The sequence below is a fragment of the Mesoplodon bidens genome, assembly GCF_964165515.1.
Source record: "Mesoplodon bidens genome assembly, chromosome: 9".
Classification (NCBI taxonomy): domain Eukaryota; kingdom Metazoa; phylum Chordata; class Mammalia; order Artiodactyla; family Ziphiidae; genus Mesoplodon; species Mesoplodon bidens.
The window spans coordinates 51,051,979-51,073,754 of NC_138166.1; the positions used below are offsets into that span (position 1 = coordinate 51,051,979).

Below are 21,776 nucleotides of genomic sequence, written 5' to 3' on the forward strand. Positions count from 1 at the left end.
TTCATGAGTTCAAAATGATCTTAGAATTCAAAATGAGTTCAGATAAAGTACAGAACAATGTATATTACAAAGCCAGTAAATAAAATTAATGTAGTCTAGAAAATAAATGATATTTTTGATGAAGTTATGGAAGCAAGAAAAATTAGTTTACAACTGGTGTTAAAAAAACTAAAAATACCTATGTAATATAGCATCTTTATCTAAGGAATTAAATGCATTCTAGGGACATTTCCTTTTAATGGATACAGAGAATCTGACAAATCTCAGGAAAGATGATAGTCTGATATAATGGGCAATCAAGGCAGCTTTGTGGGGTGCAAGTATGTGGCAAAGCAAGGATGAGGTAGGGGAGAGAGCAGAAAAAAGGTTGCTAGAAAGTAGGCTGGATCCAAGTTGTGAATGGTCTTAAATTTTTCAGGAACCTGGGTTTTTTTGTTATAAATAATGGGGAAGTAACTCGTTTTTTGAGCAGGAAGATAATACCAAATGTGTGAATCAGGAAGCAAACTGCAGCAATGCAGAGGAAGGGTTGGAGAAGGAGAAGAGTCTGGTTAGAATACTATTTCAATTGCCCAGATAAGAAATGTTAAAGACGGACGGGGGCTGGTCACAGGTTGGAAAAAACTGAATGTATAAGACAAGAGAGAAAGAAAAGCAGTAAAAGATGACTCTGGGTTTCCAGCTTAGATGATTCTTAGAGGACAGAAGAGTCATTAAAAGAAATACTAAAAAATTAGGAGAAAGTATACAGAGTAAGCATGAAAAATGATTAGTCTGAAGTGTTAATGGGCTATGTGGAGGAGGGAAGTCAACTTCTGGAAATATGGGTCTGTAGAGACTTAGGAGTCACTGTAGAAAGGTGAGAGTTGAACCTTGGAAGTAGACACATTTGCTTTAGGAGCAATATTTAGTGAGAAGAGGACAAACATGGTTGGAGCATAAGCCAACAGAAGAACCTGTGTAAAAAAAAAAGTCAGAGAAAGACAGGAGAGAGATGTTCCAGGAGACAAGAAGAGAATGTTTCAGAAAGAGAGAGACTTCAATAATGCTATTTGTCTAGAAAGTCAAACGGGACAAGGACTGAGAAGATGCTACTGGACGCGACAATCAGAAGGTCACTGCTGTCCTTAGAACAGCTTTGGTACTATAGGAACAGAAACCAAAGCTGGTGGAAGAAAGAGCTGGTCTAATCTCTCATAGAGTTTGTTGCGGTTTACCTTAAGGGGGGAGCAAAGTTGAGAAAAACAATTTTTTTTATTATGAAGATATCAGCATGTTTTAGGGTACAGAGAAGGAATCCATGGTGAGGAAAAAACCTGAAGATACTATATATTGCATGGGAGCAAATCTCAAACACAAAATACAAAGGATATATAAAACAAACTGGCTTATAAAAAGCCACTGAATGTTAATTTTTTAAATGGCTAATAAAAAATAGGCGTTAAAGTACTTAGAAAATATGAAGATGTGAACCAGCTTAATGTATTTTACTGATAACATTTTGAAGATATAAACAAATGAATAAAAATAATCAAATATGTTCCAATGAAGATACAGAACTTTGTTTATTCCAGTGAAATAAAGGAATGAGAACAACATCAAACTTGTACTGTATTTATTATAACTAGTCTTTGGCAGGAAAAATTAGAGAAAAAGATAAATGGGCAGGGCAATTTTATAAAATGCCAATAGAAATCTCAGAATGACCAGTTTGGTGAAAAGAATCATGATTTCAGATTGGCCAACCACTCAGATCTGTGTCTTAAACATGGTAGATGATGGTTATTCAAAAGGTCTTCAGTCACTTTTTTTATGGATTTTACCATGTTCATTCCATACAGATAGTAAGAAGCTTCTCAGTTTAAGCAGGGTGGGTGATAGGATAGAGCATTCCCCTGCCCCAGTGGCCTAAAGATCTCGGGGGTTCTAAATGGAAACCACTGACTCTTGTCTGACTCTTACACTTAACAGATGAGTAAACTAAAGTGAGGCCCCAGGAGGCTAAGAGACTTGCTCAAGGTCACAGTGAGCTAGAACAAGGACCTCCTCATACTAATCCAGTGTTCTTGCTGTAACAACACACTGCTCCAAAAAAAGCTGCAGCAAATAAGATTTAGTCCCTGGTCTTCTAAGCGGGATGTATGTATTTTACTACTGAACCATCACAGTGTAGACCTAAAGGACCTCTTCTTTCAACATATCTTAGGGGAACTCATTTTTACGAACTAGTCTAATATTCACTCAAGTTCAAGCGATTTCACATTGGCTCAAAATTTCCCTTCAATTTCATAAACTAGGTTGCTCTTACGAGGAAGCAAACATTAGCAAGTCAATTATTTATTTTTTTAGAGAGTTAACAAGTCCACACATGTTTAAACTCTAAACAAGTTCAGACTTGAGGGCTGCAAATAGATGACAAGTGCTACTGCTCACAACAAAAGGTCATATATAAAAATTGAAAAGCAAGAGTTCCTTCAGAATCAGATTAAAACTGAGCTTCTTGTTATATTAAATAAGACATAAAAGAAATATTTCAAAAGTTTATTTTAGTTTTTACAATAATACTTTCATTAAAAATCTGAAGAAACATCTGAAAAATTCTTACGTATGGAACATGGTGTCAATATTTTAAAGACATTATCTTCTTCCGTTTTAAATTATAAATTCTATTAATTCAATATTTCCTTCAAGATGCAAAGTGAATCTAAGTGCCCCCAAATGATACCTCGTGATCTTCCTAATTTTGTTATTAAGACTAGCACATCACTGCCAAACACAAAAATATAAAAACTAATCAAATGGAAATTACACATAACAGCAGCAAAATTCTTACCTCTGCTTTACTAGTCTTCATACTGTATTTCTTAGCAGAGGATTTACTTTTCCCTTTTGTATCTTAATATTATTCTTTCAGTATCTATTAACAGTTAAATAATTAAATACTTATTTCAAAAGGCTTAACTGATTCAAATACATAAAGTGGTATTAAGTAAAACATTAAGTACCATGGTTTTATTTTGCCTTGAATCGGAATTTCAGTGCCTCCTTCACTGGACTAAAATTGGTGTAAAGCAGAGAGCAAAAAGACATTGTTCAATACAACTGTATAACTGAACTGATTAAATTACTTATAATTGAAAAACTATTATTGGGTATCTTAAAATAGGACATAGACATATTTAATCTATTTGGGAGACTCAGATGCATAACCATGCATAAGAAAGTAGCCTAGGAGACGTGATGTCCTTCCAGGTCTGCCTTCTCACAGAAAAGGAATATAACATAATCCTCTAAGCTACATGTAAAAGAATGAAATTAGAACACTCCCTAACACCATACACAAAAATAAACTCAAAATGCATTAAAGACCTAAATGTAATGCCAGATACTATAAGACTCTTAGAGGAAAAACAGGCGAAACACTCTCTGACATAAATTAAACATAATCACATAATCACAGCAAGATCCTTTTTGACCCACCTCCTAGAGTAATGAAAATAAAAACAAAAACAAACAAATGGGACCATGTGAAACTCAGAAGCTTTTGCACAGCAAAGGAAACTATAAACAAGATGAAAAGACAACCCTCAGAATAGGAGAAAGTATTTGCAAACAAAGCAACTAACAAAGGATTAATCTCCAAAATATACAAGCAGCTCATGCAGCTTGGTATCAAAAAAACAAACAACCCAATCAAAATATGGGCAGAAGACCTAAACAGACATTTCTCCAAAGAAGACATACAGATGGCCAACAAACACATGAAAAGATGCTCAGTATCACTAATCATGAGAGAAATGCAAATCAAAACTACAATGAGGTTATCACCTCATACAGGTCAGAATGGCCATCATCACAAAATCTACAAACAATAAATGCTAGAGAGGCTGTGAAGAAAAGGGAAACCTCTTGCACTGTTGGTGGGAATGTAAATTGATACAGCCATTTTGGAGAACAGTATGGAGGTTCCTTAAAAAAACTAAAAATAGAACTACCATGTGACCCACCAATCCCACTACTGCGCATATACCCAGAGAAAACCATAACTCAAAAAGACACATACACCCCAATGTTCACAGCAGCACTATTTACAATAGTCAGGACATGGAAACAACCTAAATGTCCATCACCAGAGGAATGGAAAAAGAAGATGTGGTACATATATACAATGGAATACTACACAGCCATAAAAAGGAACGAAATTGGGTCATTTGTAGAGACGTGGATGGACCTAGAGTCTGTCATACAGAGTGAAGTGAGAAAGAATATCATATATTAATGCATATATGTGGAATCTGAAAAACTTGGTGTAGACGATCTTATTTACAAAGCAGAAAAACAGAGACAGACGTAGAGAACAAATGCATGGATACCAAGAGTGGGGGGCAGGGGGGATGAATTGGGAGAGTGGGATTGACATATATATACACTATTGATACTATGTATAAAACAGATAACTAATGAGAACCTACTGTACAGCACAGGAACTCTACTCAATGCTCTGTGGTGACCTAAATGGGAAGGAAATCCAAAAAAGAGGGGATATATGTTTATGTATAGCTGATTCGCTTTGCTGTATAGTAGAAACTAACACATTATAAAGCAACTATACTCCAATAAAAATTAAAAATAATAAATAAATAAAATAAAAGTAACACAACAACAACAACAACAAATTACCAATTTATTCCTTTTTATAACTATGGGAACACCGCTCTAAAAGTGAGTTTGCTGTCTTTTAAGATATGTTGTTTGGGGCTTCCCTGGTGGCACAGTGGTTAAGAATCCACCTGCCAATGCAGGGGACATGGGTTCGAGCCCTGGTCCGGGAAGATCCCACATGCTGCAGAGCAACTAAGCCCATGCGCCACAACTAAGCCTGCACTCTAGAGCCCGCGAGCCACAACTACTGAGCCAGTGTGCCACAACTACTGAAGCCCGCGTGCCTAGAGCCCATGCTCTGCAACAAGAGAAGCCACCACAATGAGAAGCTCGTACACTGCAATGAAGAGTAGCCCCCGCTCTCCACAACTAGAGAAAGCCTGCACACAGCAACGAAGACCCAACACAGCCAAAAATAAACAAATAAATAAATAAATTTATTAAAAAAAAAAAGATATGTTGTTTGCCAAATACTTCAGCAACCACTCGGAGAAGTGTCTAGGAGAACTGCTAACAAAAAAAGCACAAAATATTCTTGTAATGTACAGAACATTCCTCAGAGTGTCTTTTGAACATGGTGTAGGTCTTACCTGTAGCACAGCAAAATGCCCCCTTTCCCAAATGGTTAAGTGAAACTAGTTTACGAGACAACTGTTTTTAAAAAAACATAATTTGGGCTTCCCTGGTGGCGCAGCGGTTGAGAGTCCGCCTGCTGATGCAGAAGACACGGGTTCGTGCCCCGGTCTGGGAAGATCCCACATGCTGCGGAGCGGCTGGGCCCGTGACCCGTGGCTGCTGAGCCTGCGCTTCGCAACGGGAGAGGCCACAACAGTGAGAGGCCCGCGTACCACAAAAAAACAAAACAACAACAACAACAAAACCCATAATTTGATAAATACTTTTACAATGAGATCAAGAAAATATTACTTAATTCTTTTCTATACATCAAGATTCATATGCAGAAAACACATAGCCCTTGACTGAGAACTTAACCAAGAGTGAACTTAATTAAAAAAAAATACTTCTACAAAGTTTGAAAAGAGTGAGTTTGAAAGTTTAAAGTTACAGTATTATTTTGGCTCTTACTTTACTAAAAGCAGTTTTTAAAATTATCTTTGAATTCAACTAAGTTTTTAGAATCAATTTTACTTAAATTCCAAATCAAGCTTTTCTCTGCACTTAGAAACATATTACTGGCCAACCTGTAATTAAGTAAACTTTCTCTAAGTGGGATAATTTCTTCTCCTTGCTCCACATGAAACTTAACAAACAGAATGTTCTCAAAAATTGCATAAACTGGCATTTTTATTTTTAGATGATTGGCTTCCAACTGGGGAGAAGTTCTTGGGTATGGAATGGTAGTGAGGGAAGGCCTTGCTCTTCTGGTCCAAGCATCCAGATCCTATCTTTCTCCATCTGACAAAAACTCTTCCCTTTAGAGGGTGGTTTCAGAATGTTGCTTATACCTCACAGATATTGGTAAGAGACCTGAGTGGTGATATGGAATTTTTCTTTTATTGGTGGAGAAATTAAACAGCCTTTGGTTTATGTAGCAGAGTAATAACCCTAAGTATATGTAATGACAACTCTAAGACACCCATTTGCAAATGCTAAACAATAACGGTGTCTTAAGAAGAGTGGCTCTAGTGTATTTGCGTTTGAGGTCTTTTTATTGGAAAATACTTTAATATTCTCTCTTCTGTATTTTCAACACTAGTAAAGCGCCCTGAACTCAGCAAGATTTACTGAAGATAATGACAAGAGTTTCAACAGCATATAAAACTTTTACCTCCTGTGTGTTCCTCATGGACACACGACTTTATTGGTGTCTCTGCTTCTGACCTCCAAATCAGGCTGGTCAGTGACTGGCCTTTACTAGATCTATCTAGAATACCAAGGACATGGCGACCAATTGTTTCTTCAACAGCTGCTGTTGTCTTTACAACTTCTAAGAGGATCTTCAAAAGTCTGCTATTAGCTTTCTGGAGTGTATACCTGTATACATAAGGAAACATTTATTAAAATATTTAATCTTTTTAAAGCAAACGCTTATGTTCCACAAAAAGATACACTACAAAATATTTGACTTAAAAAATAAAACTAAAAAATAAAAAATAAAACTTCATATGATCCTATTACAATAATATACAATAGCACTTACAATGAAGTGCTTTTTGTGTTTATTTTATAATTATAAATTTTGTTTTCTTCTGAAAAATTTTCATCAGTGAACTATAATATTTTTTGAAAATGTGCAGCATTTTACTGACCTGAAAGAAATCAAATAACTATATTTTTAAGCCAGTAGAGTTTGAAAATTAGAAGAAAATTTTAGGGAGATGCAAAATTTCAGTTTTAAAAAGTGTGGCAGTACCTAAGCAAATGCAAGTTATTGAGCTGGTAATACCACTGATGGTTACTCTTATACATTTTACATTTAATCTTCTTTTATGTTAAATAATTTATTTTAAAATAAATTCAAAAATTCCACCAGAAAAAAATATGCTTTTATTTCTGTAACTTAATGGTGATGATCTACATGGTTAAACTACAAAAACAGGCAGAGACCTGTTTTTAAAAAGGTCTATAGTACAATTTCATTATCTGCTAACACCAGAGGTAATATACCCCGAGCAGTTGATTATTATATCTGCTCCAGAGACAGAAACTTCTCAAGTTACATATACCACACTCATTTCAGCCAGGAGAAGGAACCTATTTTCAACCAAATGGAATAGTGCATCTCTCATTTTTTACAGGTAATACATTCTTATTTAAAAAAATTTTTAAAATGCTCCTAACCACCCACCAAAATATCTTAGTACTCACAGATAATCACGGTTAACATTTTAATGCCTAGCCTTCTAGACATTTGCCCTCCTCTTCCTCTCTCATAAATACAGACATTTTAAAAACAAAAATAGGATTATCCTGGACAAAGTGTTTTCATAAGCTTTCACTTTTCCTTAACACAAACATCTTCATGTGTCAAGAAATATACTTCCCTAAACGGTGACTCAGAAGGTTAATGATTAACCTTTTGAATAACTAAACAACTCTCTTGTCCTAACAGCTTAATTCAACAAAGGTACTACAGTGGCAAACTATATATTTAAAACATGGAGACAAAAGAAGAAACTTTCATGGTAAAGGTCCTCTGACTTAACGACAGTTTCTCTCTCAACTTCACACTATGGGAGATCACTGACAAGCTGGTTAAAGGATATCTGTTTTCACAGGCACGTGACATAACTATTTTAAGACAAAGTAATAAATGGAGCCGTCTTCCTTCAGTATTTGTCAAGTGAAAAAGACAGTTCTATTTTTACACCTAGATCAAGTTTTCTGGTTACATAAGCAAGGAGATTAAAAATAAAACTCTAAATAATTTAGTTATTAGTAGGAAGTAAGTAAAGGGTTTTATTTCTAGAACTTTTTCTGAGGTTTTGTTCAAGCCCCAAACACCCCCGGACTAGGATAATTTGAAAATATTTCTACATAAGAGAAGTGATTAAAATTAATATGATGGTAAAAAGAAATAAATAGGAATACTCATTTATCAACACTTGCTACAAAAATTCCTAAAAACTAAACACTGTATAATTTAAAAAATATACCAATTAGAGATAAATAATATAAAATAAACATTTTGTTTATTTTATATTGCCATGGTAACTCTAATTTTCATACACTGTCTTTCTTGTTTGAGTTCCGTACTGACTGTGTTCCATACTGATGATCCAATGGGGAAGCCAAAATCTTAGGGGCCAAATTCCTCCATGCAAGCTGAGGAAGGAGGTTAGGAGGACACAGAGGGTTGACAGTCACAGATTGGAAAAGGAGGAAATTAAGTTAGTAGATATTAGTTTTAATTTAAAATTAGAGAAATTATTTTCATTTGACCAAAACAAATTTTAAAATACTGTGCTTAAACTCCTAATATTAATGTGGGGTAACTATTCTCATTTTCATATTAATCTCTATAAAATCAAAGTAAGGGAAAGTTTTGTTCACATTGGATCATTAATTTATTCCTCTAAAAAAGTGGGATGTGGATTAAAAGGTCTCATCTGTTATAAAGTAAATGCATGAAAAAAGTTAAATGCAGACTATCACTAAAATCATTTTTTTTCTCGTCATGAACAAACCAGGGGGTGGCTTATACTGAATGCATGTCCGAACAGTGAAGGAATAAACTCACAAGCACAACTTTGTTTTTTAGGATAAAAAATGGCATATGAGCAGAATAAAATTAATCAAGAAAGGTTCAATAACCAGAGAATGCCTTATCATTCACTGAATGAAGTATATGATCAATATCCAATAAAATTACTTTATATACAAAAGATTTTTTATATTTGTCTATTTTATCATCAAAAACTGATTTTTTACATAAAGAGTACAATGTACAAATAAAATAAATGTACAAAATAAAAATAAGGACAAATAAAGTTTATAATATTGAGACAACTATTTTAACTCACTTTACATTGAAAAAATATGCATTCTGTATACCTTTCACTGGACAGAATTTCAGGAGGCACCTCTTCAGGTTTTCTGTCCAATTCCTTTTCTTTAAAGGTCTGCTCCTCAATTTCTCCTTGGTTTTCATTTGCATTCTGTTTAAGTTTGTAAAAAGATAGAGAGGACAAGACAGAAAGAAAACCTGTCATCTTGGAAATAGCATGTCATTCTTCTATACTGTTATGACATGAAACAGAAGAAATCTCTGCGTGCAAAACAGATACTGTTTGAAATAGTATTTAACTATATTTTATCAAGAGATTAGCATTATCAAAAAAGATAAAAACAGTCTGGTGCAGTTGAAAAAAATTTAATGGGTTCAAGCTAAGGCATGCTACAATGCAACAATAAAGTTTGTTAGGTTACTCTGCTCCTTGGTAAAACAACAGCTGTTGCTAAACCACTGTCAGATTCAAATTACCTTAAATGGAATGTAAGGAATCTTGACCCCACCTACCTTAAATGTAAACAATCACAAATATGTTAAGTTCATACCTATAAAAAATACATTTCACACAAACAACAAAGACACACAGATCCTACTGCATTGTGGATCCACTGCTCCTAGGTGGGTCAAAGTCCATACTACCTGTGTTTGCGTACTGCTGTTGCGCAGCTCACAACACAGCTTCTCTCTTCCAGCTAGAGACAGCTGCTTTAGTGCTTCCAGCTCCTCTAAAAGCACCCTCTCTCTCTCTGAAACCAGGTTTTCATTATCTATTGAGGATCTCTAAATAAGAAAAAAGGTCATGAGAGAATATTGTTTGCGATAGAAGGAAAAAGCAGGAATATTAAGCAGACTTCTTTTAACCCCCTGGAACCAACAGGCCCTGGTTCTACCCTGCTTCATATTCCATGATTAAGGGTTAAAAGCATATATAAAGTTCAATGCAAAATTTGAAACTTAAAGTTAATTAGGCCTAAATATTCAGCAATTTTTGCAGCTCAATTAATATTATTTTTATATGCCAGTTTTGCATTGAACATTCAGAAGTTTAAATTCACAAAATGCAATGAAGAAAAGCAAAATTAATTTTTCCAAATGATATATCTTATGTTCAACTCCCAATTTTCCTATTATTCTATATCTGAAACTATATTTCAAGACTTCTCTATTTGTTATCTCTTGTTTTAGCTTAACTTTTCAAAATAAATTGAACAAATTTGTTTTTATAAGAACTTTTACATAAATATTTGCTTTTCTACAATGATTTTGTGAGTATATTATATACAGCAATTGAAAAGAATCCAGCTCCCAAATACCAAGGAATATGTAAATTTAGTCAAGAAAGTGGTAAGAACATTATGTAAATTTGCATTTCTCAAATCAAGAAGAGATGTTTCCCTGGAGAAAGTTCCAGAAACATACTACTTCAGATTTCCATTCATGATTAAAAAGATAGAATAAAGATAGATAAAGGTAAACCTTGGAGATGCTAATTGGTGAACTCACAAAACTATAAATAAACATGGGAAAACTGAATATCAACTGCACCTCAGCACAAAGAATTTCCAAAACTGTCAAAGTACTTTTGCCATGTATGGTCAATTGAATGTTTAAAAACAAACAGCCTTGTAACCACTTTTTCAATGCCTAAAAAGGCAGATATCTCAAACAGTAGAGAGATAGTGCACTCCAAGGTTGAGTTAGGTGTCCCTAACAAGATCTTAGGCTGTTGTGCTGGTGGAGTCTGTTCCTGATGTTAAATATTTGTATTTATTCATATCACGGCAATAATTCTGACTTAAAAAAAAAAGCTATATGAAGAACACTGCTATTTTAATTGGGGAGGAAAGGGACTCTGGGTCCCATACCTGGGCTAATTGTTTATTCAGCCTCTTGATCTCTTCTTGCAGCTGTTCCTGGTCTTCTCGCTGTCTCTCCATCTGCCGCATGTGTGCCTGCCTTAAAAGTTCCGTTGCCTGTTGATGTTCTTGGTATTGTCGTACAAGTTCCTGCCTCATATCTTCTAACTGTTCTTCATTTAACATTAGTTGTCTAGAAGCATCCATACTTGATACCAAAATCTCATCATGGAGCTATAACAGTAAAAAAAATAAATTAATTAGTTAATTAAAATTTCAACCATAAAACATTTTGTGGAAATCTGTCAGCATTGATATTTTAAATACAAACGAAAGTAATTCTAATACTAACCCCACAAAGCACCTCATTTTAAAATTCTCATGATTAAACTAAAACATAAATAATTTTTAAAATTTGTCTTAATTATAATTTCAAATCAATGTGAAGTTAGTTTATTATCATTATACATGTTGTTCTCCAAAAGCAAAGTAACTATCAGTTATTTCAGACGTAATCTAAGGGAGGAGAAGAATTAAGAAAGACATTCAAGATTCCTTCTACTCTTAATGAATGAATAACTCCATTATTTCTCTTGACATTTTATAAGAAAATAATATAAATGGAACACTTGTATTTTAAAATTAAATTTATAAAAAGAGAAATTTTATCTCTTTAATTTATATTATGCAGTGGTCATCAGAGTACTACAGAGAATGCTTGATAAGAAACAAACTTCAATAATTTTTATTTGGAAATAAAAGCCTTATATTCCACTTTCTCATACTCATAAGTCCACTCCTTAATGGGTTTCAACAAGTACCTCGACTCCTAAAGAGCTACTACTTAAACAAATCATTCTGCCTTGAACAGTTGCTGGCAAATTAAAGAGGTTTACATGATTACCTCACAACTTTGCACTTCATAAAGAGTTGACAATTTTAATTGAATATGCCTCTAAAAAGATATAACCTATCATGAACATTAATAAAAAATATGAATTAAGATAATTTTAAAAGAAGCAGAATTTACTACATTCTGTTAAAGGCCCAAACAGTTGAGGTATAGACACAGGATAGATCTTCCACTAATGAATAAGTAAAGAAAAGGAGTATTAGTATAAATAGAGTAGACTGCTTTAAATTGTCTTCTCAAATGGGCAGCTCTTTCCTTGTGATATTATCCTATTAAATTAAGCAAATCTTTTAATCATACATATTGCCAAATTGTAGTATAACTGATCTTGAATTGACTGAAACAAAATTAATGTAGGTATAACTTACAATGAGGTTTTACCATGCACAATGTGTATAGGACAAACAGGAATACTATGAATCTGACTAGTTTTTTTTTTTTTTTTTTTGCAGTACGCGGGCCTCTCACCGTTGTGGCCTCTCCCGCTGCGGAGCACAGGCTCCGGATGCGCAGGCTCAGCGGCCATGGCTCACGGGCCCAGCCGCTCCGCGGCATATGGGATCCTCCCAGACCGGGGCACGAACCCGTATCCCCTGCATTGGCAGGCAGACTCTCAACCACTGCGCCACCAGGGAGGCCCCTGACTAGTTTTATTTAATAATAATATTAAGTCATTTATTCTTACACTTTAAAAATCCCAAGTTGAGACTGAATTGAATACTTATCTTCTCCATTAAGCAATATTACTGTTAATATTTTTATAGTGAGGAAAGTCACACTTTTTTTTTTTTTTTTTTTGTGGTACGCAGGCCTCTCACTGTTGTGGCCTCTCCCGTTGCAGAGCACAGGCTCCGGATGCACAGGCTCAGTGGCCATGGCTCACGGGCCTAGCCGCTCCGCGACATGTGGGATCTTCCCGGACCGGGGCACGAACCCGTGTCCCCTGCATTTGCAGGTGGACTCTCAACCACTGCGCCACCAGGGAAGCCCCCACACTTTTTTTAAATAAGTTTTTATACTGAAGGAAGCATACTTACAGATTCTCTGACCATAAATGTTTTATCTTTAGAGAACATTTCTTCTGAAATAGTCAGTTCACAGTCCTTTGATTCTAGTATATCATCAAGATTACCCTTGTCTGATAACAGAACTTCCTTTCCATCTTCTCCTAACTCTTTACTAAGTGGTTTAAATTCTTCTTTAAATTTCTTGTCTGTTGCCTCCAAAGTCTGAAAACCAAAGTGACCTTGTGATAATTTCATTTCATTTAAATAATGTTCTTCCTGACAGAGAGGAGATGCTTGTTTTGAAGATGGAGCATCTTCTTTTTCCCCAGATATTCTAGATAGTTCAGTTTGCTGAGCAAATGCTATACTCATTGACACAATGACCTAAAGAAATGAAGCAAACAAAAAACGATTAGATCTATAAATACTACCAGGAATTTAAAAAGCAAGTTGCCTCTCAAAATTACACAGACTAGTAAAAAGATGCCCTCATGCTTTTAAACTAAAAGAAATCCTAGGATAAAATGATAAGGAGATAAAGATTCTCTATTTTACAATTAATCTACTGTCAAAGTATTTTACTGCCTGCCTTTTAAAAATGAATAATTGTAAAAAAATTTTTCTTACCGTAACAGCAATAAATGTTTGGTATAGAAATTTAAATATCTTTAAGTCAAGAAATATATTTCTATATAATTTTAAATGGGTTTAAAGTTTCATATTATACAGATGTACTATAAATTTATTTAATCAATTCTCTATGTTGACATTCAGACTGAATCCATTCTTTTTTTTTTTTTTTTGCGGTACGTGGGCCTCTCACTGTTATGGCCTCTTCCCTTGCAGAGCACAGGCTCTGGACACGCAGGCTCAGCGGCCATGGCTCACGGGCCCAGCTGCTCCATGGCATGTGGGATCTTCCCAGACCAGGGCACGAACCTGTGTCCCCTGCATCGGCAGGCGGACTCTCAATCACTGCACCACCAGGGAAGCCCTGAGACTGAATCCATTCTTAACACTAAACACCACTGTTATGAAATCTTTTAAACCATATCATTGGGCATATTCTTTCTGATTTCCTTGCAGTAAATCCCCAGAAGTACAGCAGGAGTGTAACAGGGAAGAGCCAATTTTGACTCCACCTTTCAATCTGCTTCTTTTACTTTAACCTTTGCTTTTTGTTGCTTTTGTTATTATAATCATACATAATGGCCTGCCTCACGGAACCCTGCCCCTCTGCCTGAATGTGAAACTAAAGTGCCTTTGTTCAGCTCACAGTGAGGGAGACAATCTGACCCTGCCCACCTGTGAATGGCTGCAGAAAAGAAGAAATTAACACATCCCTGCCCTGAGGCTGGCCATCCCAGGAGATATCTGTAAGACTTATGGCCTTTTTACTTTACTTCCCCACTTCTTCCCACTCTCTGTTCTTAAAAGAAACTGGCATCCAAACCCCAATAAGAAGGTTTTTTGGAGACATTAGTCTGCCATCTTCTCGGTCTAACGGCTTTCCAAATAAAGTTGTATTTCTTGCCTCAACACCTCATCTCCCGATTTACTGGCCTGTTGTGCAGTGAGCAGAGTGAGCTTGGACTCAGTAACACTAGGTTTCTGTGATTAGTGAAACCTAGCGAGGCCCTGCGCGGCTCCCACACAGAGATCTTTTTTTCCCCCGGGTTTCTTGTAGGCAAGACTCCAGCCTCCATGACCTTCCCTGAGTTCCAAAGGGTAGATTCCAACAGTTGCTCATCAAGGGAGGAGTAGCCAAGAAACCACCTGAGGCCAGATTAAAGGGACCAGAGAAGGTCATCAAGATTAGGAGACCAACCACCTCAGACGAGATTAAGGGAGGGCAAGCCCTGATCTTGTCAGAGACCCCACCCTTAAACTATTGCTTTAAAACTCATCAAATCCTCCCAGGGTGGAACACAGTTTTTCAAGGGCAGGAGCCTGCTGTGTCCCCCTTTGCCTGGCAAAGCAATAAAGCTATCCTCTTCTATCAATACTTCATCCCAAACTCTGTCTCGAAGATTTGATTCAGCACCAGAGTACAGAGAAGCTGAGCTTTCGGCATCATTGGTAAGGATGATGATACAATTCAATCTAATCTATTTTATTTTCCACTTCAACTGTGATCCTGAATTCCTGCTTATTTTAGTTCCATCTACCACAGGTACTTAGAAATTCTGACTAGCAGCCTTGGCTCTGACAAGTCTAAGCCTCTGAGAACCAACTGTATGGATAACTTTATTTTGAGTCCCATCTCCACATATAATTTGCAGTGGGGGAAGCCTGATTGCCATAGTCTAAGATATAAGATACGGCATGCCTGGGATTTGAAACTTTTGTGCCTATTGACCTTCAACCTTTTCTGGTTTTCCTGTTGGTCCTGGCCATATAACTGAACTATCACTTTAATGTCCGCCTTTTTTTTTTTTAATTGGGGTATTTGCTTTACAATGTTGTGTTAGTTTCTGTTGTACAGCGAAGTGAATCAGCTATATGTATACAAATATCCCTTCTTTGTTGGATTTCTTTTCCATTTAGGTCACCACAGAGCACTGAATAGAGCTCCCTGTGCTATAAAGCAGGGTCTCACTAGTTATCTATTTTATACGTAGTAGTGTATATATGTCAATCCCAACCTCCCAATCCATCCCACCCTGCCTTACCCTCCTTGGTGTCCATATGTTTGTTCTCTACGTCTGTGCCTCTATTTCTGCTTTGCAAATAGGTTCATCTGTACCATTTTTCTAGTTTCCACATGTATGTTAGTGTCCTGTCTTGAACTTGATTTGCATATCTGGGGTCCTGATTCCCACCTGGTTCCTGCTAGCCTCCCCTCCTTCCTCCCAGTTGCTATGTCTTCTAGCAGCTGAATGGAGTCCTACTTCAATAGAATGATGCTGATGATAACGGACAAGTACAGCAAGAATAAAAGCAGCAACAATCATTTATCAATCCCTTGTATTATTTCATTTAAATCCTACAATAAGCAGCTACATAGCACAGGGAGATCAGCTCCATGCTTTGTGACCACCTAGAGGGGTGCGATAGGGAAGGTGGGAGGGAGACGAAAGAGAGAGGGGATATGGGCATATATGTATACATATAGCTGATTCACTTTGTTATACAGCAGAAACTAACACAACACTGTAAAGCAATTATACTCCAATAAAAATGTTTAAAAAATTAAAAAAAATAAAATGAAAATAAAAATCCTACAAGGTAGGTACAATTATTACCCCAATTTAATCAGATGAGGAAACTCAGGAGAAAGATTAAGTAGATTAAGAGACTGAGTGATCTGCTTGTCTCTTTGACCCCCAAAACAAAGAGCAAATAAATGGTGAAAGGGGGGTTGAAATTTTGCAGTCTTACCTAGGCCCACCTTCTAAAATGTAACATTACAGTATTACTTCCACATCAGAACAAATCTGCCTGGAAGATCTGTTACAATTGAATTAGGAAGAATAATTATAATAACAGTAGTCAGTGCTGAGAAAACTGAAGCACAGCAAGATTAGGAGCCAAATCAATGGTAACATATGTAACAAATGTTAGAGATTTGAATCAAACTGTGTCTAATTATAGAGCTCAAGCACCTTAAACACTACATATTATACTGTTTCTGCCCAGACAAACCACTACTACATCTCACCTACTAAACTGGACTTCCTGGATGCCTTTTCCAGCTTACCCAGAACCAGGGTTTGGTGGTAATGTTCTGGACACTGTCATCTGGAAAATATGCCCATTACAGCAAAATGTCAAAGACAGAGATGAAAGAATTAGTGAACCAGGCAATACAGCTCAGCAAAACATACTTTCAATCTTATCTAACTAGTGGTCAAGGCCTTAAAACTGGCCTCTATTTTAATCTCTTGCCTTGAACCTGATCTGCCTCTCTCTCAATACTAAGAATGCAACGTGGAAAGACAAAAAGATTAAAAATATGAAAGAGAAGCAAAAAGATATGAAGAACAGAGTGAGAATATTCAACCAACATCTAATCAAGAGTTCCAGGAGGACACACTAGAGAACAATGGAAAGAAAATATTTCATGAGATAATGACTGAGAATACAGAATACACCACTCCTAAGATTCAAGAAGGCCAATGAATCATAGAAGAACAAATAAAGAGAACACCAAAAACAAAAAGAAGACCTTAAAGTCTCCAGAAAAAAAATGTATTCCCTATGAGGGAACAACAGTTAAAACAACAAGCACTTTCTCAGCATAAACAAGAAAAGTCAGAAAACAATGGAATGTTATCTTTACAGTTTTGACATAAAAATAACTGTCAACTCAGATTCAAATGGTGAACAAAACCATCTTTCATAAATAAAAACAAAATAAAGATATAAAATGAAGACAAAAACAGAGTTTACTCTGAATAGACCATCAATAAAAGAACTTCTAAAGGATGTCCCTTAAGCAGAAAAATGATCCTAGAAGTTAAGGCCTAAGAAAGGATTAGAAAATTAAAACTTTTTTTGTAAATATGTGGATAAATCTAAACACTGATAGGTATAAAGCAATAATAACTGCATCTAAATTGTGGAATAAAAAAAACACTACATAGAGATTTGTAATTCCAGTCAGCATAAAGTAAGCTTGCTATGGCCTCTCTCCCACTGACTGCAACTGAAAACTCTGAACAAAATACAAAAGCAAACTACCTGAGAATTCTGAAAAGTAAACAAAAGCAGGGAAATAGCAGAGGGAGTCAAAACTTGGAGAAGAAGAAGAAAAAAATCTTGGAGAAGAAATCTGTATAGAGAGGGTGAAACAGAACTTGTGGTCTGAACCTAACTGGGTTGTCTTAGTTAAAAAAAAAAAAAAATTCACAGTCTCCACAGGATTATAAGACCTCGAGTCTACAGAACCAAATATTCAAAATGTTCAAGATACAATTCAGAATTAGATGACATATACTTTCTCACATGTCGAAATTGTTGCCAGGAGATCCACTCTAAAAAAAACCAAACAAACGCTAAAGGACGTTTTTCAGGCTGAAGGGGAATAACACCAAAGGGAAACAAAGTGTGAAAAACAGCATAATACATATTCTTTTCAAGTATGCATGGAGTATCCAACCAGACAGAACATATTTGGGGCAACAAATTTAAATGAACTGAAATCATACAAGGTATGCCTAGCCATGAAGAAATTAAAAATTATATTAATCAAATGAATCAATAGGAAGATATCTGAAAATCCCAAAGACATGGATATCAAACAACATATTTCTAAATAACCGATGAATCAAAAAGGAGGTAAAAAGAGAAATAAAAGATTTGGATTGAATGAAAATTTGTGGAATGAAGCTTAAAGAATAACTTAAAGGGAAACTTATGGCATTAAATGCATATATTGGAAAAGAAGAAAGGTCTTTTAGGAAACTAGAAAAAGAAGAGCAAATTAAACCCAAAGCAAACAGAAACAAGCAAAAAATAAAGAACAACCAATGAAAATAAAACAAAAACAATTTAAAAAAACCCAAAAGCTGGATCCTTTGAAATATCAATATAATCAATAAATTTCCAGCTACACTGACAAGGAAAAAAGTGAGAAAGTACAGATAACATTCAGATCCCACAGCCATTAAATGATGAAGGGATACTATAAACAGCTTTACCAAAAATAAATTCAACAGCTTAGATGAAATGGACCAATTCCTTGAGTGACACAAACTACCAAAGCTCACTCTAAATACAGCACCTGTAAATAACAAAATCTATTAAAGAAACTGAATTCATTTAAAAAAAAAAAAAAAAAAACCTTCCAACAAGGTAAACTCTAGGCCCAGTAAGATTCATTATCTAATTCTACAAAATATTTAAGTCTGAAATAGTACCAGTACGACATAAATTCTTCTGGAAAATAGAAGAAGGAATATATTTCAGCATTTTATAAGACCAGCATTATCCTAATATCAAAACCAAAGACATTATAAGAAAATAAAGCTAAGGGATAATGTTTCTCATGAAAACTGAATACAGACAAATATTCTTTTTATCTCGGCCACACCATGTAGCTTGTGGGATCCTAATTCCCCACCAGGGACTGAACCTGGGAATTCCCCAAACAGTCTTGGCAAAGTATTATTAAATATTGTAGAACCCAACAATATAAAATGGAGGAGACTGGCTCCAAAGGGACATGAAAACACTTTGGAGGTGATGGAAATGTTTTAAATCTTGATTGTGGTGTTCGTTTCATACATGCAAACGTTTGTTAAAATTCACTAAATTTTGCACTTATAATTAGGGAATGTAAATTTCATGTAAATTACACCTCAATAAGGATGATTACAAGCAAACAACAAAAACCTGACCATATGTTAAGTCACAAACTAAACTTTTGAAATTCTGAAAAGCTGGTATCATAAAGATCACTTCCCCCCCCACCACCCCGGGTATGTGGGCCTCTCAGTGTTGTGGTCTTTCCCATTGCGGAGCACAGGCTCCAGACGCGCAGGCTCAGCGGCCATGGCTCACGGGCCCAGCCACTCCGCGGCATGTGGGATCCTCCTGGACCCGGGCACGAACCTGTGTCCCCCTGCATCGGCAGGCGGACTCTCAACCACTCCGCCACCAGGGAAGCCCAAGATCACTTTCTTTTGTATATTCATTTAGATTAGAAATGGATAACAAATAATGAAAAGAACTGTGTGGTTTGAAACAAACAAAAAAACACTCATCTACCTTGTAATTCTCTCCTTTCTATTCACCACACCATCTAACCAAATTTCCCCTGTGTTTACAATTAACTCTGCCTACTCTGTGCCTGTGTAGCTGAACTTAATTGAGGAGAAAAATAAAAAACCAAGCTGACTGGTCTCATTTTAAATTCACAACCACTACCCTTGAAATGAGCCATTAGTGATACTGGGTGATTCTACTCAATTTCCCTTGTCTTTTCCATTTCTTATTCCTCCTCTTAGCCCTTTGTTTTCTTGTTTTCTCCTTAAAGCTCCAACATCTCTTCCTTTCTCATTCTCAGGTGCCGACTTTGCTTTTTATTTTACTGAGAAAACAGAAGCAACCAGAAAAGAACTTCCACAGTCTCCAAATACTGCATCTGAAAACATACCCAAATCATGAGTCAAATATTCTTACCTTCCTTCCTGTTTTAATGGATTAAACTACCATGCTCCTATCTAATGGCAACTTTTCAGGGGATTGCATCTCTTCTCATCTACTCATGGACATTGCTCCAGCAACTGTTCCTCTCTCTTTAATCAGCTATTTTTTTCCCTTTCTCCTCAATCACTTCTATTAGCATAGAAATACGATGTGATATCCTTCATCTTAAACAAAAACAAACCAGCAACAACAAAAATCCACTACTTGACTGCCTACATCACCCTTTAGCTACCACTGTACTTGCCCTCTTTCAAGTAAGACTCAAAATAATTCCTCATTCTTCTCCTTCACTCTCTCTCAAATCCAATGTAATCAGTTTGTCTTTACCATCCCATCAAATGTGTTCTTGTGAAAGTCACCAATGATTTCATTGTAAAGTCCAATGATTTATTTGCACTTCTAATCTTTCTTGACTTATCAGAAACATCTGACACAGTTTAGTACATTCTCTTCTTTTTTTTTTTTTTGCGGTATGCAGGCCTCTCACTGTTGTGGCCCCTCCCATTGCGGAGCACAGGCTCCGGCCGTGCAGGCCCAGCGGCCATGGCTCACGGGCCCAGCCGCTCCACGGCATGTGGGATCTTCCCAGACCAGGGCACGAACCCGTGTCCCCTGCATCGGCAGGCGGACTCTCAACCACTGTGCCACCAGGGAAGCCCAGTACATTCTCTTCTTGATACACTTTTATTATTGGCTTCTGTGATGCAATCTTTTGTCCTTTCCATATTTAATTTACCACTCCTTCTTCACCTCCTTTGTTCTTCCTCATTTCTCTGACCTCTAAACATCGGCACTGGGCTTCCCTGGTGGCGCAGTGGTTAAGAATCCGCCTGCCAATGCAGGGGACACAGGTTTGAGCCCTGGTCCGGGAAGATCCCACATGCTGCGGAGCAACTAAGCCTGTGCACCATAACTACTGAGCCTGCGCTCTAGAGCCCGTGCTCCGCAACAAGAGAAGCCACCGCAACAAGAAGCCCGTGCACCACTACGATGAGCAGCCCCCACTCACTGCAACTAGAGAAAGCCTGCGTGCAGCAACGAAGACCCAATGCAGCCAAAAATAAATAAATTAATTTAAAAAAAAAAAGAAAGAAAAGCATTAAACATCGGCGTTCTCTAGGCTCAGTTCCCAGGTCCCTGCTCTATTTACACTCACTATATTAATATTTTTCAATATTTTTCACTGCAACCATGGTAAATATACCCATACAACAACAATAAAAAAATTTTTATATTGTGACCCAAAGCATACATAGGTACTTGTGTGTATATGTTTTATATAATTGAACTTTTCCATTAATATTAAAATCCTGGTCCCAAACCAATAAATTGATTTCATTACTTAAAAAGAAGTTATATCTCATAGCTTGAAAAACACTAGATACTAACTACTGTATTTACATGTCTAGTTTTATCTTAGTTCCTGAACTCTAGATTTATATATCCAATCACTTCCTTAACACTTATATTTACACATTTAATAAGTGTTTTGTATATAACAGGAAAGCTGAATCCTTAAGTCACCCACTCCTCTCCAGAAACTACTCCTTTGTGTTCTTTTTCATCCTACATCCAGCACCTAAGTAAACAGTAACTCCATTCTTCCATTTGCTTAGATCAAATTACCTGCAGTATTATCTTCTCTTGAAGGGCAAGTCCTTGCCCCTCTTTCCCTGTATTTCTTCTTCTTGTATCTAGTTAACATCTGCTGA

General features: G+C 36.2%; 1 protein-coding gene across 6 annotated transcripts in view; it reads right to left on the minus strand.

The window, feature by feature from the left end:
• The window catches only part of AKAP9 (A-kinase anchoring protein 9), a 153,217-nt gene that overhangs the window by 59,920 nt on the left and 71,521 nt on the right, over window positions 1-21,776 (minus strand). For 5 of the 6 annotated variants that reach the window (XM_081243401.1, XM_081243399.1, XM_081243398.1 and 2 more), the window contains 5 exons: window positions 12,943-13,296; window positions 11,002-11,226; window positions 9,776-9,916; window positions 9,178-9,281; window positions 6,452-6,657 (listed from right to left, as the gene is read on the minus strand). In XM_081243401.1, the coding sequence (XP_081099527.1) occupies window positions 6,452-6,657; window positions 9,178-9,281; window positions 9,776-9,916; window positions 11,002-11,226; window positions 12,943-13,296 (1,030 nt within the window). The remainder of the gene's footprint in view (window positions 1-6,451; window positions 6,658-9,177; window positions 9,282-9,775; window positions 9,917-11,001; window positions 11,227-12,942; window positions 13,297-21,776) is intronic. The other variant, XM_081243402.1, reaches the window with a different exon arrangement.